This window comes from Schistocerca americana, chromosome 1 (genome assembly GCF_021461395.2).
Source record: "Schistocerca americana isolate TAMUIC-IGC-003095 chromosome 1, iqSchAmer2.1, whole genome shotgun sequence".
NCBI lineage: Eukaryota > Metazoa > Arthropoda > Insecta > Orthoptera > Acrididae > Schistocerca > Schistocerca americana.
In genome coordinates this window covers 980,456,958-980,484,233 of record NC_060119.1, presented here as the reverse complement: position 1 = coordinate 980,484,233, position 27,276 = coordinate 980,456,958, and the positions used below count along the sequence as shown (strand labels likewise).

The following is a 27,276-nucleotide window of genomic DNA, read 5'->3' as shown; positions in this document are numbered from 1 at the left end:
AGACTGATCCTAAAAAAATCTATTTTGGAAGAAGAGGCACAAGTGGCGAAGGGATTGGAAACTACGATACACGTCAGCAAGGAACGGAAGGCTAGGGCTCATACTCTTCTACAAAACGCCGTGAATGTATTAAGCAACGTTATGTAAAGAAACTAATTAACCAGAAAGCTACATAAGGTTTGAGATGGTCTTCGTCTTATCCATTCAGTTTTAAAAAATACTGTTTCATATATGCTGAAAAATGTGACTCACTGTCTGAAAGAAAGAAAACACTCCAAAAGCGTCGCGGAATGTTTGAAGTCCATTCTTTGAAACACTACTGCTTGAGAACGCGGAGAAAAGCGATGATTATTTCGATAGAAAGTTTGCCGATCTCGTCAACAGTGTTTTGTACTTAGTAGCTACAGAAGTCCATTATCATCAAGATTTCAATAAAAACCCTAAAAAACATGTTGACTGAAAATTACGCGATGATGGAGTCTTCTTTGCCACAATGGCAGCTCCCCAGCCATTCCACCTCGCCCCCCTCTACACGCCGTTATTTGTTCGTTTTCGTGGCAGTGGCCGTACTCTGTAGAACCATTGGTACAATTAACGAGCTGTCATTGAAGAAGATGAGCCAATCAGTATGATGGAAGCAGCTGCAGCCATCATCCATGAAGAAACTTCTCATGCTACTTATAGCTCTTGTTCCAGCTGACAAAGATATTTCCATGATGAAGGTACAGGCAGCCTCAGAACAAGGTGTACGTAACACCACTCAAATCCACAACTCCAAGGAAGCACTCCTATTTCTTAATGCAATAAATGGTTGCAACAGCACTTTAGCTATGTTTGGTTAAGGGAAGTTATAGACTTTCCAACTATTCAACCGATCCTTGTATCTTCATAATATTCCACAAATATTCAACGATCGAACTTCGTCTCCTGAGGCCATTGCAAAAGCGTTTAACATCCATTCTCTCTCTCTACACAAAAACAGGAAAGGATCCTGGTGGTGACACCTTAAGCGATATCAGATTTCAATGCTTTAATGTACCTAAGGGGCAGGCAAGCAATGCTGTCATATTCTCTCATTCGCCACTCACTAATAACACTGCATGCCTCCACCCCTATTGAGTATACCCACAAGTTCAGCCATAGTTGGAAAACAGCTCGGATCCCAGAAACTGGGGTTGGAAAGAAATTCACCCGACTCTCCAACTCACATGGAAGTGTCATCAGCTCCAGACAACATATTACTCGATTCAAGGTTGTGGAGGAAAATGCAAGTGTGTGAAGGCTGACTTACACTGCACATCAACTTGTAAAAGCAGCCCAGAACAAAGCTGCACTAAGTTGACTGACAGTGATTTGGCAGAAAATTTAGAGAATGGTTTTCTGTAAATCTGTTACATAAATATAAAGCAGAGTGTGTGTATGTATGTATGCCCAGGATCTCCTCCAAATCCCCTGGATCGATTTCAACTAAGTTTGGCACAGAAACAGTAGATCTCATAAGTATCAGCATTGCATGCTTTACAACCTCCTGGCTCCAATAGTTGTGGAAATAAAGATGAAAACTTGCTTTCCCAACCCCAGTCATATAAGCATACCTGCATGAAAGGTATGTTGCACAGGAACAGTATCAGCTTGCCTTATCGACTTGCTTTGCATGGCTGCCTGTACATCAGGGGCAAATGATTTTTAAGCCCATTATATGTAGCTTGCACTGCATGATGGGTATTTTAGGCAGTAGTAGCAGCCTACTTTATTGAACTATACTGCAGAGGTTACATGTGGCGGTGAGGATGGCTGGTGACAGGTTGAGATGGACAGAGTGAGGGGGAGAAGTAAATGGACAGGGAGAGGGTAGAGGGAGTCTATGAGGTGGGTGGAAGGTTTAGATGGGTAGTAGATAGGTGGATGAGGTAGAGGGGGAGGAAGATATGATTAGAGGGAGGCCAGAGGAAGCTATGGTCATAAAGAGGGGGTGATGATGATGAGCGTTTGGCGTCATCGGCCGGGAGGCCCCTCGCGGGGCAGGTCCGGCCGCCATATCGCAGGTCTTATTACATTCGGCGCCACATTGGGCGACCTGCACGCCGGATGGGGATGAAATGATGATGGACACAACACAACACCCAGTCCCTGAGCGGAGAAAATCTCCGACCCAGCCGGGAATCGAACCCGGGCCCAGAGGACGGCAATCCGTCACGCTGACCACTCAGCTACTGGGGCGGACAAAGAGGGGGGGTGGAGGAAATGGACAGAGAGAGAGAGGGAAGAAGAGATTAAGCGAAAGCGTGTGAGGAGGAGGAGATATACCGGTAGAGATAGGAGGATGAGGTGGGCAGACAGAGGAACGACGAGAAGGACACAGGGAGAGGGAGAAGAAGTTGTGGTCCACATGTGTCAAACACATACATGGGTGAAGCAGCAAATAAAAGGCTAGTAATTATGTACAACAGGTTATTTGTTCAACAGATATTGTGAAATTTTAGTTGTAAGAGTATTATAATATGAAGGGCTTATTTCGATAGTAGTACAAGCCCATTTTTGTTCCTTCTGAGATACAGAGTCCCAAAGTTAAATGAGCGCTGAAAAATCTCAACTGCAGATTTTTCAGCGCTCATTTAACTTTAGAACTCTGTATCTCAGAAGGATTAAAAATGGACTTGTACCACTACTGAAATAAGCCCTTCATATCATGATTATAAATGTAGAACAAAGACAGTAATTGTTAATTAATTTTACAATAACTCACTATTCTCATGACAAATGATTTTTATTCCAAAATAAATATAAATGTGCGTGATACAAAACAAAAACTGTATAGTAGAATTGTACTGAATCAATAAATGTCAGTTTTAAAAGGAATTTCTCTTTCTCTTTATCTTTGTCTCTCTCTCTCTCTCTCTCTCTCTCTCTCTCTCTCTCTCTCTCTCCCTCTCATCTTCAAATTTTAGCACTAATATTTATGTGCTACTTATATAAGTAGTTGTGGAGAAATAGAAGAAAGTTTTAACTGAATTAAAATCGAATTTGAAAATTATGAGAAACTCTTCCACATAGAATGTCTCGAAAGCTCGTTATCTTGCTTAAAACATGCATGTGACTTTCTTTGAGCCGAAGTTCATTAGAAATATGTCAAAATATGTCTTCGAAAAATGAACCATTTTTCGTAAAATTTGAAAAAGGTGTAAAAAGGTTGAATTAACGGTTGGGGGGAAGGAAATTTTCATCTGCTGGGGGAGAGAACTTTTTTTTTGTAAAAATTGAAAAGGTGTAAAAAGGTTGAATTAACGGTTGGGGGGAGGGAAATTTTCATCTGGTGGGGGAGAGAACTTTTCTGTTTCTTACCATTAAATCCCCTAAGATTGTTTTCCCTAAGTTTCAAAACTTTATTAATTATTTACCCCATTTTTTTCTAATTTGCCTATGGTAATAGAGATAAGTGAGAAGATAAGGTCTAAAGATGAAGCGTATACACAGTTCAACAAAAGTTTGGAATACTATCGTAAAATAGAGTGTATGATAATGGAGGTGTCATTGACCTGGGCACTTCATGTATCATCCAGTTAGTGCCCATATACTGGACTGTGTTTACTACTGGTATGTTTTGTGGCCGTTTCCCAGTTACGTAAACATACCTCTGCCTTAGCGGCACACCGCGGGCGTCCAGTATCAACAATAGCTTAATTCAGCTTTTGTTCACCATTGCAGTAAAATGCCGTGTAGAGGTATACAACACTTTGATAGGGTCAGGATAGTGGCTTTACTTTCAGCAGGTCATACACAGCAAAATGCTGGCGATCGGTTACGTGTCACTCAAAGTGGTGTTTATAAGGCGTGGAGAAAGTACAGAGAGACGGGAAATGTGAAAGATAGATCTCGCAGTGGCCGTCCTCTTATGACAACACCAATGCAGTATCGTTTGCTCCATCTGTCGGCTCGCAGTGGCCCACATCAGTTGCCAAAAATTCTGGAAATGACTTCTCCCGGGCAACAGGGACTCGTATCTCAGAACAAACAGTGCGTGGTAAAAAGGATCAGGTTGTTCCTCATTCGGGAAGACCAATAAGAAGTCTTGAGCTGAACCAACGGAACCGACGCAATCTAAGAACCTGGGCTCTTGCACATCAGCATTGGACCATTGCAGAATGGAGTAGTGCCATATTTGCTGACGAGGTAAGGATTGATTTGCGACCGGACACTAGATGTGTTAGGGTTTGGAGAAGCGCTAGACGACACCAGGAACGCCGATACGTTCAGGAAGCCGATCCGTTTGCAGATGGAATTTAATATTCTGGGCGGCAATAATGATGGGACGGCGAACCCCTCTAATTCCCATCTACAGCAATTTGACTATTCCCTGATAATTCCAAGAGGTCCTACAAACGATTGTAAGGCTCTACAGACGTGAAGTCGGTGACAACTTCATCCTAGTCTATGATAATGCAAGATCGCACCGTACGTTAGCATTATGGTGGTATCTTCGAAGATGCAACATCAACAGCATACATTGGCCAACATAGTCCCCAGACATGAACGCAATTGATCATGCGTGGGACCTGTTGAAGGTGGCATTGCACAGCGTCCAAATCCACCTGACAATCATCAGGATCTCACTGAATCTGCCATTGAGGAGTGGGACCTCGTACCCTAAGATAAACTTGATGGTCTCATCCAGAGCATGCCTTGCGAGGTGGAAGAACTCATCCGTATGCGGGGAGGACATACTCACTACTGAAGACTGATCATCATCGTGAGACAAAGATTTTCACTGTTATTGTTTTCATGATGTTTTCTTAGAAGGGGGCCTGCTTTGTTTTCTAATGAATTTTTGTAATTACACCAAATCCTTTTTGTTTTCAGACGGAATTATGTTTACTTTGTCAATAAGGTATTGTAAAAACCTCCGTGGGTGTGCTATAAGAAGTCACTGTAGTAAACTCTGCGATGTTCCAAGCTTTTGTGGAGAAGTGTATTTGGTCCAGCTGGGCCGGGGCTTACCGTGCGGCACGAAGAGGGCGGCGGCGGCGGCCTTGGGCGGCGGCGGCTGCTGCGCCTGGAAGGAGTAGGTGAGGTGCAGGTTGATGTGCCGGCCGAACGTCGCCGCGGCTTCAGCGTCGCGAGACAGCGGCGGCGGCGCGTGGTGCACTGCGGCAGCACAACACACAGCGTTACTGCGGCACGTGCTACAGTCAATGGCAGCTGCAAATGCAGCCAGCCTGCTAGCTCGAGTTGCAGTGTAAAGTCGTGCACAAGGCCTGAGCACTTTGTATATACTACTGTAAAGAGTCGCTTAAATACAACACGACGCCTTTTGGGCGCAGTCCAAGTGTAGCGTCGCATGAGTCATTCTCACACATTCTCTTACATATTCATGCGACGCTATAATGTGAGTGGGGACTTTTGCTTAATCTTCCAAGGATGAGCTATGCCCGAAATATAATTTTTTTAATAACAAGCGATCTTAATTACTAAAACGAAGGTAACTTCTTAAAGGCTCAGATATGTTTGGTAATTTTGCACTGCTTTTTATAATTTGTAAACAAGAACAGTAATATACGACTGCTGACAGTATCTTTGTAGCATGTGTTTTTATTTGCTATTGCGTAACGCTTCATTCATTCTTGAATATAATACACTTTCACAGTTATGATTATTTCTTAACTAAACTCCTTTATTTCTTAACTAAACTCCTTTTCGTTCTCCCCCTATTTAATTTACAGAAAGAGTCCTCAGTGTACTCTTTTTTTATTCATTAAAACGGAGGCAGATTTCTTGACGTCTCAGATTGTGTACGGTAAATTTGCACGGGCTTTTAAAAATTAAAAAAAGTAAACAAAAAGATTTTAATGTGTGTAAGCAAGAACAAAAATGTACACCGCGTAGGGTCCTGTCAGCATGTTTGTAACATTTGTTTTTTTATCTACTGTTATCTAAGGTATCATTCCAGCTGAAATGTACTACAGTAACGTGCCATTTAAGTCTCATTTTTTTTAAGCAGTGGATAATCCAGAATGGAATGTAGAAATATTATGAAAAGGAAAGTTGTCACTCCCCATACAGCGGAGATGCCCGGGTCGCAAATAGGCACAACAAAAAGACTGTCACAAGTTAGCTCTTTTCCAACAATGTCTTTGTCAAAAATAGACGACAGACACACACTCACGCAAACGCACTTATTGCAGTCTCTGGCAGTTGAAGCTGTTGCTTCAGCTGTCAGAGACTGCAGTCATGTGTGTGTGAGTCGCGTTTGTGTGAGTGTGTGAGCTTCAGCTGCCAGAGACTACAGTCAAGTGTGTGTGAGATGCGTTTTTGTTTGTTTGCTTGCTTGTGTGTGTGTATTTTTGACAAAGGCGTTGCTGGCCGATAGTTTATTCGTGACGGCGTTGCTGGCCGATAGTTTATTTGTGACAGTCTTTCTGTTGTGCCTATCTGCGACTCAATTTTTTTAACTTTTTTATTTTATTATGCATCGGGAAATAGTTTTAAACTGTTTCGATGTGCTCATCTATGACTTACCTACTTGTCACGTGACTACACGACAAATTTTCTCCCCACCACTTCCTTGTTTTCTATGTTAATTGAAAAAAAAGTTCAAATATGTGTGAAATCTTATGGGACTTAACTGCTAAGGTCATCAGTCTCTAAGCTTACACACTACTTAACCTAAATTATCCTAAGGATAAACACACACACCCATGCCCGAGGGAGGACCGAACCTCCGCCGGGACCAGCCGCACAGTCCATGACTGCAGCGCCCGAAACCGCTCGGCTAATCCTGCGCGGCTACGTTAGTTCCACTCAACGCTGACAAACTGCACTTTGCGGCTCCACGTATGTATGAGTTCATAATATTTGTCATTTCCACTCACCATGAGTCAAGTGTTCGTAATATCGCACTTACGTAAAATTATTATTGTTATTGCCTTTTTGTTCCAACCTAGACCTGAAGATCTGCATCGCACATTGACCGGTTTTCATAAATAAAAAGTTGTGATCCAGACGGTGTTTGTTTATTTATTATAACAAAAGGGTCATGAACCCCAAGACATTGTGTCAGTTATGAGGAACAACGGCCCGTTGTTTTTAAGCGGCCCATTACAATAGTGTATAAGAAGTTCTCGCATCCTGATAGCCACAACATTTACTCATTTCCTCGATTTTTATTTTATGCATGCACATTTCTACACGGTAGCATGTACCGATTTCTTCAATGTCAGCACTGGTAACCATATTATGAATCTATCACTTCGCAGCGGAGTGTACGTTGTTTTGAAACTTGCTGGCAGATAAAAGCTGTGTGCCGGACCGGGATTCGGAACTTTGACGTTCGCGGACAACGCCCTTTTTGGCTGAGATGTCCAAGCTTAGCTCGCGACTTGCTCTCACAGCTTTACTTTCACCCTATCTCTGTTCTTAATCTGTCGAAAAGTTTCAAAACAGGGCACGCTCACTTGCAGAGTGAAACATTCATTCTGGAAACAATTTTCGAAGCTGTGCCTAAGCCACGTCACCGCAATATCGGTATTTCAAGGAGAGCTAGTCCTGCAAGGTAAGCAGGTAGAACCTCGGTGAAGTTTGGAAGGTGCGGGCGAGGTACTGGCGGAAGTACAGCTGTAAGGGAGAGGGGGGAAGACAGGAGGGGGGGGGGGAAGGAGGGGATCGTGCGTCATGCCTGGATAGCTAGGTCGGTAAGAAAATTGCCCGTGGAAGCCTGCGCCCCTTGTTCGAAACTTGATCCGCCACACACATTTAATCCGCTAGGAAGTTTCAATATTATGAGCAGACAAATCATTAATCAATTTTTCCCATGCCGCAGTGCCCTAAGATTAGCTGCAGACCAGTCAAAAAGTTTGTAAGTATGTTGTGTTTATGAAGACAACATTTCGGCTGACTCTTGTAGTTTCACCTCAGTTTTATGGCATTTTTATGTGTGTAAATAGATCATAGTTCGTTGCCATTTTATCTCTTGTGATAATAGCGGTCGAAATTTTAATGAGACCGTATCATTATGTACTGTTCTGCACATTAACAGTATTGTGGCATTAATCTTTGTTTTATAACATTTCCTTGTGTGTCCCTATTCATGCGGTTGCGTCCTACCGTTGTCAGAGTTCGATCGTAGAGAGGAAGCCTGAAGACATCTGAGTTGTCAGCAGCAACTACTGCGAATCAATGGAAAAGCTTTCTTTACACACGTGACATACACTCCATTCTATACACATCTGCACTGATGCAAAGCGCGGTTATTGATGTAACTGGGATGACAAACAGAAAAAAATTATTCCGTGACGACAAATAGAAGAACCGGGGTTCCCCAAATCTCTTAATGCCGACATGGTTCCTCGCGAAAGAACATAACCGATTTCCTCCTCGGTTCTACACGATTCGAGCCTACTGTCCATCTCTAATTCAATAAGACGTTAAACACGAGTTTCCATTCCTTCTTCGCGATACAAAAATGCACACATATGTGTACAAACTACAAATACAGGGTAACTATCGAGGACTCTTCCTGTTAAATGCTACATATAAAGTGTTCTCCAACATCCTAACTACGAAGCTTACTCCCTTTGTGGAAGAGAGAATTGGGGACTATCAGAGTGACCAAATATTCACATCACGCATACTACTTGAAAAATGTTATGAACGCCAAATAAGCAGACACCAGCTTTAAATCGAATTTAAACAAGCCTATGATAGCATCTCAAGAGTGGCATTGCGGAATGTAATGGAAGAGGGTGGAATACCTAAGAAGGTCGTTAATCATTATGATGATCGTCAGTGAAACCTACTGTAAAGTAAAAATACAGGGCGAAATTTCCAGAGAAAAGAAAGTGAAGAAGGGACTGAGACGGGGAGATTATATTTCCTCACTGTTATTCAACCTCTGCCTAGAAAAAGTCATAAGTCAGGTAAACAGAGGAGGAACCATTTTTAACCGTCCACGTTCACTGCAGTACCTAGCCTACGCAGACGATGTGCCATTACCCGCACGAAACACTGCTGCGCTGGTCGATGCCTATCAACAAATGGAGAGAGGTACAAGGGAGCTTGGCCTGGTAGTCAATGTCAAAAAGACCAAATATGTGGCAATGACCAACCAGCGAAACCTACCAAATCTCAGGATAGCCGACAAGGAGTTTGAAAGGGTGAGAGATTTCAAGTACCTCGCGTCGATTGTCACAGAGACAAATGACATCAGTAGCGAGGTGAAAGCTATAATAGCAGCAGGCAGCCGATTCTACTTTGCCCCACTACCCAAGCTTAGGAGATCGCTTCTATCACGAAAATCTAAAATCCTCATCCATAAAACAATTATAACACCAGTTGTTATATATAATGCCGACACGTGGACCTTGACTGCAAATGAAGAAAGGATCCTTAGCATGTGGGAGAGAAAGGTTCTACGTAAAATATATGACCCAATATGCGATCAAGAAGTTTGGCGCATCAGTACGAATGCAGAATCAGAGCAACTTTATGAAGAACCGGACATAAACTCTACCAGTAAAATAAGAAGACTGCGGTGGGCAGAACGTGTGATCAGAATGGAGGAAGATAGAAAATGTAAGAAGACTTTTGATGGCGAGGCTGGAGGCAGACGACGGAAGGAAAGTCCCAGAAAGAGATGGGTGGACGGAATTTAAGAAGACAAGAAAAAGCTGGGCGTCAGAGTATAGAGATGGAAAGCCACGGACCGGATAGAATGGCAGGATATTGTGATGCAGGCCAAGGCCATTCAAGGGCTACAGAGCCGAGGTGTAAGTAAGTAAGTTTGTAACTGGAGGATTTAATAGACGCTGTAAATATTCATTGTATTCGTTGAAATTTAGAATTAGTATAATTTATACACACATCAAAAAATGTTTTCATCACCCCGGTTACCAGAACGCCTGAAGCCAGACGTTGACTATGGATGTTGTGTCACAGACACAGTGCATCTGACTGTTCAGAGATGTCACTAAACCCGCCCAAAGATGTAAACAACCATGTATGAGCAGCGCCTAATAGACGGAGAGGGTCCGGCAGCCGATAATTTCCAGTCATTCCACCAAGAAGGAGGTACACGGCTCGTGTTGTCTGTAGTTCAACCATGCCTAGACGGTCAATACGGCGGTTCGATCGCGTCCGCATTGTTACTTTGTGCCAGGAAGGGCTCTTAACAAGGAAAGTGTTCAGGCGTCTCAGAATGTACCAAAGCGATGTTGTTCGGCCATGGAAGAGATACAGAGAGACAGGAACTGTCGATGACATGCATCGCTCAGGCCGCCCAAGGGCAACTATTGCAGTGGATGACCGCTACCTACGGATTATGGCTCGGAGGAACCCTGACAGCAACGCTACCATGTTGAATAATGCTTTTAGTGCAGCCACAGGACGTCGTGTTACAATAAAAATGTGCGTAATAGGTTGTATGATGCAGAACTTCACTCCCGACGTCCACGGCGAGGCCCATCTTTGCAGCCACGACACCATACAGATGGGCCCAACAGCATGCCGAACGGACCGCTCAGGATTGGCATCACATTCTGTTCACCGATGAGTGTCGCGTATGCCTACAACCAGAGAATCATCTGAGACGTGTTTGGAGGCAGCCCGGTCAGGCTGAACGCCTTAGATACACTGTCCAATGAGTGCAGCAAGGTGGAGGTTCCCTGCTGTTTCGGGGTGGCATTACGTGGGGCCGACGTACGCTGCTGGTGGTCATGTACGATACGTGAATGCCATCCTCCGACCGATAGTGCAACCATATCGGCAGCATATTTGCGAGACATTCGTCTTCAAGGACGAAAATACGCGCCCCTATCGTGCACATCTTGTGAATGACTTCCTTGAAGATAACGACATCGCTCGACTAGAGTGGCCAGCATGTTCTACAGACATGAACCCTATAGAATATGTCTGGGATAGATTGAAAAGGGCTGTTTATGGACGACATGACCCACCAACCACTCTGAGGGATCTACGCCGAATCGCCGTTGAGGAGTGGGACCGTCTGGACCAACAGTGCCTTGATGAACTTGTGGATAGTATGCCACGGCGAATGCAGGCAAGCATCAATGCAAGAGGACGTGCTATTGGGTATTAGAGGTACCGGTGTGTACAGCAATGTGGACCACCACCTCTGAAGGTCTCGCTGTATGGTGGTACAACATGCAATGTATGGTTTTCATGAGCAATAAAAAGGGCGGAAATGATGTTTATGTTGATATCTATTCCAATTTTCTGTACAGGTTCCGGAACCCTCGGAGCCGAGATGATGCAGAATATTTATTGATGTGTGTATTAAAAATTTATGATAAACAATTTGCAGCATAAGCACGACATTGACGTTTCGTATTTTCCAGGTTGATAAAACCCTGAACTGAAAACTGGAAGAGATAATTGATAGGCAAAGAATAAACAACTAAGTAAAAATTGGATTATGTTAATGTTTCTTTTGAGTGAAAATTTCCCAGGCAAGTGCAGTTTGACCGCTGGCGGCCGTGTACCAGCTATACATTTCTCTGAAGTAAAATCACTTTTCTGGACAAGAACTAAAATCTAAGCTTTTGGCTTTGGTTGATAACGTGTTACCAACTGATAAAATCAACAACGTCCTTCGGCTAGATCGTTTCCTGTGAAAGGTCAAGATGATGTGGCACCGAATTTTGATCTGTGTGCAAATCTCAGTGTTCTTTCGCCTTGTGAAATGTTTTCGTACGTTCCTAATACGCCGCTGGAACTGTGTCTGTAACTACACGTAATGTGAAGCGGTAGCTATACTGGAGTAACTGAAATGATTCTGCTATTCGACACTCCCCATCAGTGGACAGGGGACCGCAGGGTTTCGGATTCACTCTCCTAGTCCCAGGAGGCGGATACTGTGGCGCCTCTAGGGACTGCTCCTGGCTGCGCGAAGCGTAATTGTCGGTAATAACATCAGCGCGCCGACCACTGGGGAACTCCGTTTATCTGTGTTCCACTGAGATGGGGCCGCAGCTTCGGCTCTACTGGCCCTCACGTTCACGGCAAACTAAGATCCAACTTTATCTTTTCAAATCCAAGTAACGCATTTTTTTCACATAACCTTCGTTTTCAAGACGCCTCATTCGAATGGAAACGAGAAAACCATTTGCATGGATTCCAACAGGAGAGGAATTGCTTTTCTTTTCATTTTATTCAGTTCTGCAAGACTTTGCAACAGTAATGACTCTGCACAGTAACTCGTGCGCACGTGAAACGTTAGTACCTCAGTATAACTTGATAACTAGTCAAAGAGGTTGCTTCCGCTCTGAGATACCTAATGAAGTACTACGCTATCCGCCTTCAAGCTTCTTTTGAACAAAGACATATACAGTCGTGGACAAAACGGGCGAGACCCCTCCCCTTTTCGTTAGGCTGATCTGCACAGCTTTAAAGTCTGCTACACAGCATAACAGGCAAGGCGACGAAGTGCTACCAACATACTACACACAGGCGTGAAATTGACGAATTATCTGAACTTTGTAAGACTGTTTTCAATTATGTGTATGACTATATTAATGCTGATTAGTGTGTTAAACACAAGTAAATATAAGATGTAAATGAAAGAAGAAACGCTAATTAGTATGAACTGTACTAATAAAAATGAATTTCAGCTTATCGAGATAACATAACTGTTATAGTAAGACAAAGTACCCCAGATCGTTACGAATTAGCAAAACATTAAGCGCATTCGGCTGCGAAACAGTCTGTGTCAAGGTTCAGACCAGTCATACTGGATTACCGTTGCTGACCTACCATGAAAGTGTGCAAATTTAGCAATGCGTGAAGATTCATAACGAAATACGGTTAAAATCATTCAGAGCCACACATAAGTCAAACCAATTATTGACAGAAGCGGAAAAAGTAATGAATAACAAGTATGAAATCCTACAAGATATTCATATTTACATCCACAGGGCGCCAGTACAGAATAAAGGTAGCAGTAAATTGTACTGGGGGCGCGAGAATTTCTTAAGATTGCTTTACTGATAGTCTATCTGCCTCCATCGAGATTTGCTGTAGCAAACATCTTTAACTACGCTAGCAGACTACCCAAACAAACAGCCCTCTATTGTTGAGCCAGACTTGAATAAGACGGCAATTTCGTAATGAAAATGGCAAAATGATCTGGAGTTTCTGTTGCATAGAGCTTTCTGGACTCAAAAACAAGAATTTTCTACCTTTATGTCACCGCTTATGTGACAATCATTCGGGGTGTTTATCGAAATAACTAAATACTATTATTAAGCGAGTAAATTTAGTAGGATAATTCTGCACCACCCCAGGAAATAAACGGCTGCACAGCTGCTAAAAGTATTCTGCGATGTTTCGAATTCTCCATTATACTCGCCACAGACCGAAAACGTTCATTAGCCGAAGTGTTTCTTAATCTACCTTGCAATGGGAATGCTCGCACTTTTAAAACGCGGTGGCATTAATACTGGGATCTGAATTACCACGTGTACAGGCAAATGGATTTTACTTGCATTCCTGCAAACGTGATTTGGATCGAAAGCATATCTACGAGTAATATGCTGATGTATCGACTGCAACTAGAACATTTACAATAAAGAGAAGGGGGAATTATTTATGCGGCATTCATCTTCACTAACTGTCGTGGCTATTTTCGTTGTTAGGATTTCGTCACCTAAATCGGTAAACTTGGAACCCTACTAGTCTCACTTTCTTCACCGTCTGTCTGTCTACCGAGCCCTTAAAACCCGTTTTGCTAATTCGTAACGATCTCGGGTACTTTGTCTTACTAAAACAGTTATGTTATCTCGATAAGCTGATATTCATTTTTATTGGTACAGTTCATACTAATTAGCGTTTCTTCTTTCATTTACATCTTATATTTACGTGTTGTGTTTAACACACTAATCAGCATTAGTATAGTCACACACATGATTGAAAACAGTGTGAGAAAATTCGGATAGTTTGTCAATTTCACACCTGTGCATAATATGTTGGTAGCACTTCGTCGCCTTGCCTGTTATGCTGTGTAGCAGACTTCAAAGCTGTGCGGATCAGCATAACGAAAAGGGGAGGGGTGTCGCTCGTTTTGTCCACGACTGTACATAAACCAGGTGCCGACCCAAAGGACGTTTTACTAGAAGAGTTACAAACATCCACTTCCAAATACCACATCAAACGTTTTAAGAATAAAGTAGTATGGTAACTTCTCGATATAAAATCGCAAGGACTTCAGAAAATTGCGAGAAGGTACTTTCAGTTGTGTGACTGAGGGCTGGCTTATGTGGATGGGCTTGCGGCTTGATAGGCTGCAAAAAACACTCCAGCTACGTAAGGGGACCCATCGAAACGTTAACCATACCTGCTGCCTACAATAAATGTGACATGGATCGTACGAGTCCATTGGAAAGTCCTGTAAGTTGAGTAAGGCAAGACAGAAGGGGGTCGCATCGCAGCGCAGGTGGACGAGCTGTTGGAACAAGGGGATATGCGGCGAATGGAAGGGCCTGCCCGTTCCCTCGACTTCAATTCCATCGAGAACGTGTGGAATGCGTTGGAGAGACGAATAGCAGAACGTCCACGTGTACCAACGACCATCCAGCAGTTATGAAAAACGCCGTGAAGGAATGGAACGCCCTGCCACAAGGAATGCTTACCAACCTCGTGGCCACCATGGGAGCACGTTGCCGAGTATGAATTTTCGTCCATGGTGACCACAGGACCTCTTAAGGAACATGTCTCGCCTTTTGTAACGTTCTGGAGACCAACATGACTCACCGTGATTTTAGCTTAATTGTTGCCTTTGAATAATCATTTCGGTTCGTCTCATTCCGTATTTCTTTCAGTTACTTTCTGTACTATTCTGCAGCACCTCTTTCTAAGTGTGGTCCAAGTTTCTTTGAGCTACGTAACTTGGCAGTGATGCTCCATGGGTAAATGACTTTCAGCCTTAGGTTTTGCATTCCAGTGTAAGCACACACTTCGATTTTACATCGTGTAAATTATGACGTTGTCAAATTCGTTCAGTCATTATAATTCTTAAATGAATTGCATGACACATATAAATATAAAATTTTCGAATGAATGCTTTCCAGATTATATATTTCTGTGAACTGTGTTTTCTTGAAAGAAGTGTTGTAGCGATGTAATGAACAATGGTGTAAATAAATTGTTATTTGGAGGGTCACTCCAAAAGAAATGCACACTATTTTTTTTTCTAAAAATCCATCTTTTATTCTACATGTTTGAAAGTGTTACAGTGTGTAGATACATCCTTTAGGAACAATATTTTCATTTCTCCACATAATTTTCATCCCTCTCAACTGCCTTACGCTATCTTTGAACCAGCGCCTGTATACCCGCACGGCAAAATTCTGGACCAACCTGTTGGAGCCACTGTTTGGCAGCGTGCACAAGGGAGTCATCATCTTCAAACCTTGTTACACGAAGAGAGTCTTCCAGTTTCCCAAAGAGATGATAGTCACATTGAGCCGGGTCAGGACTGTAAGGCGGGTGTTTCAGTGTTGTCCATCCCAGTTTTGTGATCGCTTCCATGGTTTTTTGACTGACATGTGGCGATGCATTGTCGTGCAACAGCAAAACATCCTGATTTTGCCGATGTGGTCGAACACGACTCAGTCGAGCTTTAAGTTTCTTCAATGTCGTCACATATGCACGAGAATTTATGGTGGTTCCACTTGGCATGATGTCCACAAGAACGAGTCCTTCGGAGTCGAAAAACACCGTAGCCATAACTTTTCCAGCAGAAGGTGTGGTTTTAAATTTTTTTCTTGGGTGAATTTGCATGATGCCACTCCATTGATTGCCTCTACGTCTCTGGTGAAAAATGATGGAACCATGTTTCATCACCTGTCACAACTCTTCCAAGAATTTCATCTCCACCATTCTCGTACTGTTCGAAAAGTTCGCTGCATACCGTTTTTCTAGTTTCTTTGTGAGCCACTGTCAACATCCTGGGAACCCACCTGGCACAAACCTTTTTTAACGCCAACACTTTCAGTATTCTGCGAACACTTCCTTCCCCTATCCCAACGTAGCGTGGCAATTAGTTCACTGTGATGCGTCTGTCAGCAGTCACGAATTCGTTAACACTCTGCACATTGTCTGCACTGTGTGCAGTACGAGGCCTGCCACTGCAAGGACAATCCTCAATATTGCCGTGCCGCTTTCATCACGTAACCTGCTTGCCCACCGAATAACTGTACTGCGATCGACAGCAGCATCTCCACACTCCTTTTTCAACCTCTTGTGGATGTTTCCCACTGTCTCGTTTTCACAGCACAGGAATTCTATGAGAGCACGTTGCTTCTGACGAGCGTCAAGTGTAGCAGCCATCTTGAAGAAATGCTGTGACGGCGCCTCTCACGGGAACAGGCTGAACTAAGTTTGAAAACAAGCGAGAAGAATGTATCTACACACTGTAAAACTTTCACACATGCAGAATGAAAACTGTATTTTTACAAAAATAGTGTGCATTTCTTTTGGAGTGACCCTCATACATTGAAACACTTCATGTATTTTACTGCTAAAGTTCTAGGTATCAGTGGCACCTTAAGTGTGGGGATGATGGCAAGTTATACACTTTAAGGGAAAAAAGAGAAAAAAGTGAGGAAGCACCGCGAAGGGATTATCCGAATGGGACGGAAATCGGTAGATGTGACTGACGTACATGTACAAATAAACAAATGGTTAGACAGTGGTATCCTATCGCTGTCCGTGGCGTCCTCAGACACTTCTTGGTTCTTCATCGGAAAGTGGAACTCATCACTGAAGACAGTTCTACTCTAGTTAATGGGATTTCAGGCCGAAGACGTGTCTGGAGACGCCCTCAGATAGCTATGGGATACCAACCTGGCTGTCACCCACAATATGGCCCGACGACCAGTATTAAATGGTCTGGTGTGCCATTTCATTCCATAGCAGGACCCATTTGGTTGTTATCCGTGGCGCCCTTATACCACAGCGGTACGACGACGATATTCTGCAACCCGTTTTATTGCCATTCATGGCAGGGCATCCTGGGCTTACATTTCAGCAAAATAATGCCCGGCCCTCTCCCCTTACGTGGCGACAGTTTTTACTACTTGTCTTCGTCTTTGCCAAACCCTACCATGACCAGCATGATTGTCGGATCTCTCCTCAACTGAGAATGTCTGGAACATTATGGGCAAGGCCCTCCAACCAGTTCGGTATTTTGACGGTCTCATGCACCAATTGGACAGAATTTGACACGATATCTCTCAGGAGGACTACCAGCAGCTCTATCGATTAATGCCAAGCCGAATAACTACTTGCATAAAGGTTAGAGGTGGACCAACGCGTTATTGACTTGCTCAATTCGTGAAGCTGTTTCTCTTGAATTAATCATCCATCTTTTCCAAAATTGTAGTCATGTGTTTGTATGTACAGGTACGTCACGTCTACCGATATCTGTCCCATTCGGTTAATCCTTTCACGGTGCTTCGTTTTTTGTGTTGGAGTGTACGAGTATTTATGAGGGGGGGAGGGAGGAAGAGAACCAGAAACAAGGATGACAGATACCAGCTTCATATAGAAACAAGGATTTCCCTCCCTCCGCCTCCGCCTCCACCACCATCACCACTACTAGAAACGAATTCCGGATCCGAACACGACGTACACTTTAAAAGCTTTAAGCAGGCCTTCCAGGCTTCGTTGCTGGCAGAAGCGTACTCACTCTGTGTCTTCATCTTGCCGGTGTGCAGGTGCTTCTTCTGGCGCGCGCGCGAGTTCTGGAACCAGACCTGGGTGACGCGCTTGCTCAGGCCAGTGATCTGCGCGATGCGCTCCAGGTCCTGGCCGTCCGGGTTCGAGTCCAGCTGGAAGTTGGCCTGCAGCACCTGCAGCTGCTCCTCCGTGAACGTGGTGCGCACGCGCTTCGCCTTGTTCTTGTGGTAACTCTCCGAATCGCCGCCCTCTAGACGACAACGCAGCAACACAACAAAGCTAGTCTGATTACGAGACCTCGGCAAGCACAAGTCATTAACAACCAACAAAAACAGTACTATGTCGTAGCTCACCGCTTTATACTCCAAAATTGGTTCCCTCGCCTAATCTTAGATTTAAAAAATGTGTATGGAGTGCTATTAATGTTAGTCGTTTAGTTATTTATTTACATTGTCCTTTATCCTCATGAGATTAGGTCTTCGTGACCTCTCCTTCATAAGACTAAACACCTTAAGCTTCACAGGGTAGACTTAGATACTGATATGTAACAACTCGTGACAAGTACTTTCCTTGGCAGCGTGGCATGTCTGGAAGTTCAATTTTTTTTTTCAAATTGTCTTTCCTCAGCACAGACACCCATGTATCAACGACGGGCAGGATTGAGAAATCCATGCAAGGATTACATTACAAGACGTCTAAAGCATAAAATCAGGGCAGCCTCAGGAAGCATCACAGGAAAGATCTTCCAGTGTTTCGACCTTCAGATTTAAGGCCGCCGATATATATCGATCCACAATGCAAAATTTACAGATATGTCTACATCTACTGCATAGAAACAGAGAACACACTGATGCAATCCTCAGCAAGAGTATACCAACAATTAATAAATGGTTCAAATGGCTCTGAGCATTATGGGACTTAACATCTGTGGTCATCAGTCCCCTAGAACTTAGAACTACTTAAACCTAACTAACCTAAGGACATCACACACATCCATGCCCGAGGCAGGATTCGAACCTGCGACCGTAGCAGTCGCGCGGTTCCGGACTGAGCGCCTAGAACCGCTAGACCACCGCGGCCGGCCAACAATTAATACAAGGCGCTCCTATGCACCCTATGGCAATAAAATATCTCCACACAAATTCGTCACAAGTTTGGAGAAATGTGCAGGCAAGGATTTTACTCACAAATATTAGACCTGTGTGGCTAGATGTCATCACCAAAACTTACCCAAGGCTTGCTGCGAAATATAAAATCAAACCGACCTCCTTAGCCTTACGCAATATGTGTATAATTGAACACTTATCTATATAAATAAATAGTACTTGGAACTGGGTGAAAAAAAAACAATATTATCACGAGAACCACCATAAACATGTAAAACGTAGACAAGTTTTGCGACCAGATTGGAAATTTTGCCGTGACGCTAAAAGCAATACAATTGCCTGGCTTGTTGGACACTTGACTTTCATCTCGCCACATTGGAGGACACTGATGTACAGCAATTTATCCACTATTTGTCATTGCAACATCTGAGCCTTAAATCTCATCTAGGAACCAGACATGGACCGTCAGTGCACTGTTATCTGCTTATGATTCTCGAGACAGTTTGAGAAAGGAAAACGATGAAGACTACGCGTTAGTCAGTAACATAATCACCTGTTGGAACAAGACAGTTCTGAAAATCAAAATTTGTTACAAAGAAATAGACTTAAAATGCAATCTGTTTTGTGACCACATATGAGAATGCGACAGTGGTACATCACTGTTCCGTGTAACTTTCTCTTTTTATTTAAAAATTTTATTATTAATATTGTAAGTAAGAGAAGCAAATGACGTGTTTTGTATCTCACAACTAATTCAATATGTACACAGTTTAATTAACAAAAATTGGGCAGCACACTTTCATCTACAAGAGTAATTGTACCAATCATTCTTATCATTAACATAAATATCGTTTGTTGATTTTCTTGTAATAAACATCAAATTTTCAATACAGGAAAAAATTTAATTCTATATAAATTGTTGCAGTTCTACTGTTTAATTTCTCCAATTTTCATCTAAAATCAGTTCAAACAATATATAACATAGTAGGAAGAAAATATTGTGAAAAAAGAACTAAAAAAATTATGTTGTTTTAAAAATTAATATTCCTGTAGATACAAAAAATGGCAATACATAAGAGTATGCTTTCGATTTATATTACAAAAACTGGTTAACTTTTACTACGCGAACTGTAATACAAAATCTAAACCTACAACAAGAAACGAAAAAAAGGGAAACAGCGTGTCTGAAATTTTGAGATTGCAGATGGTGGTGCACACTGTCTCAGTGGAAGTCAAGGGGGAACCATAATTATTTCAAGAGATAAGCGATCAATTTGTTTCTGAAATTGGAGAAACGTGTAACTTCTATGATGCTGCGTGACATGTTATTCCATAACCAAGCATCAGCAACACAGGACGACATGGCGTACATGCATCGGGTGTAGGAGAAAGAATGAAATTAGTTTGGAATGTAGAGATAAAGTGTCTTATGACTGTTCTTGATGTAGGAATGCTGTATTTGAGGACAGATATTTAGGATACTTACTATCAATGAGCTGATAGATCAAAAAGGGCCCCGAGACGGTACATAGAAAGGAATAATGTGAACACACTGTGGTGTGTTAGTAAGATTGATTAAGCATAAATATATATTTGCGAAGTCAAACATAATTCAACATTATCTGTTTGTGAATAGAAATGGACGAGCAACGGGGAATAGTTTCTATTCTTGGGAAAGGAAGTTAACTCTGCTTCTATTTTCATGACTGATCCAATAATCCCTGACCTTATCATGAGAAAAATGCATATTTGGAAAGAATATTACTGATGCTATATCGCTGGTACACGGGCATACTAAAGAGGCGAAACAAAATCACTTTTCGTAGGAACACCTAGTTTACTGCAGACAGAAATATTCGAGGTTTACTTCTTCTTAATAAAATTGTGACAACCGTGATTTGACATTGTCAATATCACACTGTCTAACCACAAACAGCCATTAACATTTATCGTGCAACTCCTGCCTCATAGGGTCCAACTGTACTTAGAAGATTCGTAGACGATAAAGTGCATATGCGAAATTTATGCATGATAGTGCGTGACCCTCCACGTAAAAACAAACATAAGACTGAGTGGCTAAGTGTCGATGGAAGTCACGAAAAACCATTGCACAACGAAGATCTGGCGTCGTTCAATGTGTTCCTCTCGGTCTATCAAATGACTCCCAGTCCATACAAAAAATTCGCGGACGTAATCTTCATCTGCATCCACATTGTCCAAAGCACTGTCAAGTGAATTTCAGAGGGTACTTGAGGTTGACCTATTTATTAGGACTCCTTCCCGTTTCATTCGCTTATGGAGTGCAGAGACGGTGATTGCTTTAACGCCTCTATGAGTGCTGTAATTACTCTCATCTTGTCTTCGATGTCTGTACGAGAGCGACTTCTTGAAACTTAGTAAGCAGACTTTCGTGGGATAGTTGGTGTGTATATTGCAGTGACTGGCAGTTCATGTTTTACGGCGTCTCACTGACGTTTTCTCGTGAGTCAAACAAATCTGTGAGCATTCTTACTGCTCTTGTTGTGTACGATCATTGTCCCTTGTTAGTCTTATATGGTATGAGTCACATTCTAGGTTGGGTTGCATGACTGTTTTCTAATTAGTCTCCTTTGTTGACTGATTACATTTTCCTACTATCCTACCAATGAACCAAAGTCTGCCACTTGCTTTACCTAGGAGTCCGTGAGATTGTTCCATTTCATATCCCACAAACTGGTACATCCAGGTATTTGCAGGAGTAGACTGGTTTCAAATGCGACCTATCGATATTATAGTCTTACTTTTCTCCGTTTTGTGAAGTTCATAATTTTACATTTTTGATCATTTAAACCACGTTATTTTTTGCACCAGCTGGAAATCTTATCACGATTTGAATGAATATTTTTGCAGATCTTTTGAAACAGTACTTTATTATAGATAAATGCATAATCCGCGAGAAGTCTGAGGTTACTATTAACGTTGTTTACTAAGTCATTAATATACAATATGGACAGTGAGGATTCCGTCACATCTTCCTGGGGTACTTCTGAAATTACTGCTATAGCTGTGGATACATACAAGATAACATGCTGTGACCTCGCTACCAAGGAATCTTCTATCCAGGCAAAAATTTTCTTTGATACCCCCTAAGATCGTACCTTTGTTAGCAGACTTCGGTGTGTTACTGAGTGTAACACAAAACTGGCGTCCTGACATACGCTGCTTCTGTTGTTTAGCTTTTAACTTTTGTGTTGATTATTTGACACAAGTTAAAAGACTGAACCTGTTTGGGACCAATGAGGATACCTCCCTTTCGCAGGCATTGATTTTTCTATCAATCTATCCGGAATGCCTTGTGGACCGATTAGAAGCATCAACTTGTCACTGATTTTCTTCCAGTGCTCACCGTAGCATAAAGGCCCCCAAGAGTAAAATAATGTTTGTGGATTACAACCCCTGGGATGTGGTTGTTTCATGCTCTTCGCTAAATTTGTTCACGACTGATGTGAGGATATCTTCACAGAATCATAAAATAGGAGTGGCCGATTAAAGCTTTAAGCCGTTCGCTTAAGGTTCTGGTGCTTCGATCGGAGCCAGCACTGACTGTGAAAAACAGAAACCCCCTTTCGAGCCCCGTCCGGCCCACGACACGGTTTTAACTTTGTCACAATTTATGGGGACATCGCGTACTCTTATTCGGCCAAAAGTAAAATACTTTTACTCTTCTGAATCTCTCTGGATTATGACAGAAGTGAGCGAAAGAGCTCGCAGCAGGAATTCCTTTATTTTAGTTCTGTTCCTCTGAGCATTGGGGCTGTGTGACAACGGTTAACATACGATGCGAAGGTCTCACGTCTCGCCGATTGTGGGATCACTGCACTTAGCATCAGCTCATTACCTCTGTTATGATCACCACAGGCCTTGTAGGCATGCACTACACAACCAGAGATCAACTTTTACGACTGGCGTCTCGTAATTTATTAAGGAGAAAGAGCGCTTCATCACGACCCTTAGTAATGCAGTTATGTACTTTCACCCGACTTCTAACTTCTATAACGGCGTTTTATTTACGATAATCAGAGGCGAACAGAACATAAATTTTCCCTTAAACTTACGCAGGGAGTAAAGCTGCCATCTAACTACAGTATATCCCAGCGGGATCGCATGGCTCTTTTCCGAATACGTGGCACAAATCTTCAGCGGTTAAACAAACAGCTTCAACGTTTATACGGTATAAAATCGGAGTGTGTCCATCCCCACTATTAGTATTTTAGTTATGTCTAAGACTTTGATCACAAGTCTGCAGCTATGTGAGTGTGCGCGTTTCCCATCTACGTTAAGGAAAGTTAGTATTTGCGTTATGTCTTCTTAGCGAATCATCATCATCATCATCATCAACATCGTTATCAGCATCTTCTTCTTCTTCTTCTTCTTCTTCTTCACTACATGGAGCAGGCTGTACGACCTGGCCCGGAAACCATCTTCGCCTCGGACGTCCGACACATTAGCTGTCCAGTGGGCTTGCAGGTCATGGTGATTCTAGACAGACGATTTTACTGCTTTCTTTGTAAATGGTTACCCCAGTTGACCTTCCGTATTTTGTTCATGAGGCTTTTGACTGCTCTGAGAAATTTCGGTTCAGTTGTAATTTGCCTTGTCTTTCTTCTAGAGAACCCACGCTTCAGTTCAATATAATAGTGCCTGTACCGCCAGTTTTTACAAAGTTTCTCTTTAGTTTCCTTTCTCGTTTTGTATTTCAGAGTTCTGTGAACTGTTCCAAATATATAGGGTGTATTTATGTGAGCGAGGTCACAGTAAAGTGAAAACAAATTTCACGTATGTTATAATGCTCTCACCGCAGTGTAGATTAAGTAGTATATTACATGCAGAAGATATTGTTGTTGTGCGACAGACAGAACATAATTTGCAAAGAGGGCTATAAACCTTAAGAAACACTGCAAGACAATATGTACTGATAACGTCTCTTTATAAATCAAAAGTGTACCGAGACGAACGGAAAAATGTTGGAGCAGGTGCCCACCTTTAACTCCTTATATCTTAAGAGCTACAAGCACTTGTTCATCTTCGCTGCTGTGAAACGCATCTCTTCTATTAAGAAAAAAATTGCTCATAGCTCTTAAGGTATGCATTTTACAGCCCATGTCTGCCGGACAACTTTTTATTGTTTTGATCCATACAATCTCCTCCCAAAATGTCGAAAGCAAAGAGATTCCCAAAGAAAAGATTTGCTTCGCAGTATCGAAACTGAAGAGGTGCTCATAGCTTCCAAGGCATGCATTTTAGAACACTTGTTTACTAGACTTTTCTGTTTCGAATGATCGTTTCTGTCGTATGTCTGAATATTGACCATTCCTACTCAGAGTATTTGCTCCAATATTTTGCCATTTATCTCAGTTTACTTTCGGTTTGTGTGGAGATATTATCAGTCCATATTGTTTTGCTGTATTTCTGAAGATGTATAGCCCCCTTTGTAAATTAACTTCTGTCTGTTGCAGAATACTTAATCTACATTGCGGTGAGAGCATTATACCATACTTGAAAATTTGTTTCCATCTAACTGTGACCTCGCTCACGTTGATGTTAAGAGGCGTTGGAGGAAGAGAGCAATTTTGTATAACTCCTTTATTTGTTTTTATTGTTGCTTTTAGTGGGGCATCTATTCTCCTCTTCTTTGCGTTTCCTCAAATTCCCGTGCTTTGTCGGTCGACCTGTGGACTCAAGAACCGCTTCAGAGTTGACGTTGACAGCAGTTGTGGTCAGTCTATAATGGGCCCCTTTAATTGCCTGGAAAGTTCTCTTGAGCAAGTCAAGCCTCAAACTAGTCCACGAGGGCAAACCCTCAAGAAAGCATTTAAAAGGTACCCTGTGTTAATAGACGCTTGTAATTTGTTAGAAATTACCATTTTCGAGACTCTTAGTTCTCAAAATACTGCATTTTCCGAGAAGTGGCTGGAGCATTTGGAAAATAATATATATACAAATTTTAACGCTATTAGGAAAGTGCTGTTTAGTGAGGGGGGTGGAGGTAAGAACAAAGACACTTATATGATCCCCTTCTTGCATCCACGCCTGCGTCTTTTTTGCGTGTGTCATCAGTCTTCTGACTGGTTTTATGCGGTCTGCCACGAATTTCTCTCCTACCAACCTCTTTATCTCAGAGTAGCACTTACAACCTACGTTCTCAGTAATTTGCTGGATGTATTCCAATCTCTATCTTCCTCTACAGTTTTAGCCCTCTAAAGCTTCCTCTAGTACATGGACGTCATTCCTTGATGTCGTAACAGATATCCTACCATCCTGACCCTACTCCTTGTCACTGTTATCCACATATTCCTTTCCTCTCCGATTGTGTGCAGAACCTCCTCACTTCTTACCTTATCAGTCCACCTAATTTTGAACATCGTCTGTAGCACCACAGCTCAAATGCTTCGGTTCTCTTCAGTTCCGGTTTTTCCATAGCCCATGTTTCACTGCCATACAATGCTGTGCTCCAAATAGGCCTTAATTTGAGGACGAAATTTCTGAGAGTGTCTATGTTTGGTACTAGTAGATTCCTCTCGGCCAGGAATGCGCTTTCTGCCAGTGTTAGTCTGCTTATGATATCCTCGTAACTCCGTCCGTCATTGTTTACTTTGCTGCGTAGGTAGTAGAATTCCTTAACTCCATTCTACTTCGTGACCATCAATCCTGATTTCTCGCTGTTCTCATTTCTGCTACTTCTCTTTATTATAAATGTTTTAATTGCGGCGATGAACTATTAACAAACCGGAGAAGCGCGAATAGAACTTGAGCTCTGACTGAATTAGGTGTATAGGTAGTACATTTATAGATTTTGATGAATGACTTTTCGAGTACCAAAATATGCGATATAAATGGCCGTATCTTTTGACTGTATTGACTTAGAAGATTAAATTTCTTACACCGTTAATGGACCGTAGACCTCAGTAAATGACAAATTTCATCTTGTAGCGCTAACCATTTGTGAGGAAAAGAAGTTTTAACAGACTGACAGACACACAGACAGATGGACAACAAAATGATCCTATAAGGGTTCAATATTTGCCGACTGAGGTACAGAACGCTAAACAGGAACGCAAGCTGCTGCAGCCTGTGTGACTGCTCGCTGTCAGCGGCCGCAGGCCCAGTTACTGTACGACGTGCCCGGGGCAGGCAGGGGACCGCCCAAGGCGGGCCTCATTGCTATGCAGCGCTGGCCGCGGAGGGGCGGGGAGACAGCGGCAGGCGAGTTCCACGGCACACACGCCGTTAGCACAGCGTCGGCAACACGAGAGCCGCCTTGTAGCGGCCCACGCGCCACCGGTTCTCCGCGACACCTCGCTCCCGGCTACCGTCACAGCTACAACCACGTCGCGCACGTTACCCATCACGGAGCCCACCGCTTTCCAAATCAGTCCTATTTCATACGGTGTTAACAGTTCCCTTTCGAAAATAATTACACCGTCTCTCTGAACGGTATCCTGCTGACAAGCGGAGTGTCGTTTTCGAAGTATTTGTACCTTCACATCGATATGTAAGTTCGCTGGACAACATGTTAGTCTTGGCATAGACTTCTGCTCCTTCCTTCTTTTGTCGGGCCCTACAGATTTTCTAACGCCATGCACTCCTCCTAGCCTTTCGAATCCGCTTACCCTTCCCCTCTTCCACCGCCACCCCAATCCACATCCTCTCCAGCTTACCAAATTTCCCTTCCTCCTATTCCATCTTGAACATCTCCGAATATCCCCCCAAACTCGACAATACCTATCCCTTAGTTTCCACGTGCTCACTGCTGCTGGTACTCTGTCGCGCACATTCCCCAACCTCCACACTCCCCACATCATCTTCCAACGAAACTTCAATCGCCTTCCCTTATCTGACCATGAAATCCGCCCTGATATGTACCCATCCTACCGGATTGAAAAGAACTCGGCCCACCTCCCCCCGGTCAGGGCTCCCTTCTTCAGCTCCGTCCACTCTCATCCTAAGCCTTGGTCGAGAATGGCATCACTCTTCACTCTCCAGAATTCCCCATGTATCCACCCGCAAACACAGACACCCTCCGAAGCACTACCCCAACTGCTACATACCCATGACATCCCTCTTCCTGGCACTCCAGGCCCACTCCTTACTTCAGTCTGGCTTTCTGCTACTTTTAACTTATGCTCCTGCCCCTCTGTCTTTTATCTTTCGTGAAACGTTCTACTGCCGTTTCCTCTGTTTTTTAATTAATCAACTAATCCACCTTTTATATTTTAAATTAAGTAACTGATTCTAAGTCTTTTTACTATGTCAAACATTTATTTTGTCACCTGCCATATCCATTTTTTTAACTTTTTCCCCTCATACGACTGAAGAGCGGCGCCTTGTTTCCGCTGAGAGCCTACCCGGTGCCCATACGGGACGACTTCCAAATTTGCCTCTTTCCAAATGATGCAAGGCGTCAAGTGCACCGATGGCCGAATGAATCGAAGTCGTGGACCAGAAGTGT

At 42.9% G+C, this 27,276-nt stretch overlaps 1 protein-coding gene across 1 annotated transcript in view; it reads right to left on the bottom strand.

Annotated features, from left to right (window-relative positions):
• Positions 1–27,276, bottom strand: part of LOC124548342 (LIM/homeobox protein Awh) — a 322,587-nt gene that overhangs the window by 14,960 nt on the left and 280,351 nt on the right. The window contains exons 4-5 of the mRNA XM_047125168.1: positions 17,693–17,932; positions 4,996–5,142 (exon numbers count right to left, since the gene is read on the bottom strand). Coding sequence (XP_046981124.1) covers positions 4,996–5,142; positions 17,693–17,932 — 387 coding nt within the window. The remainder of the gene's footprint in view (positions 1–4,995; positions 5,143–17,692; positions 17,933–27,276) is intronic.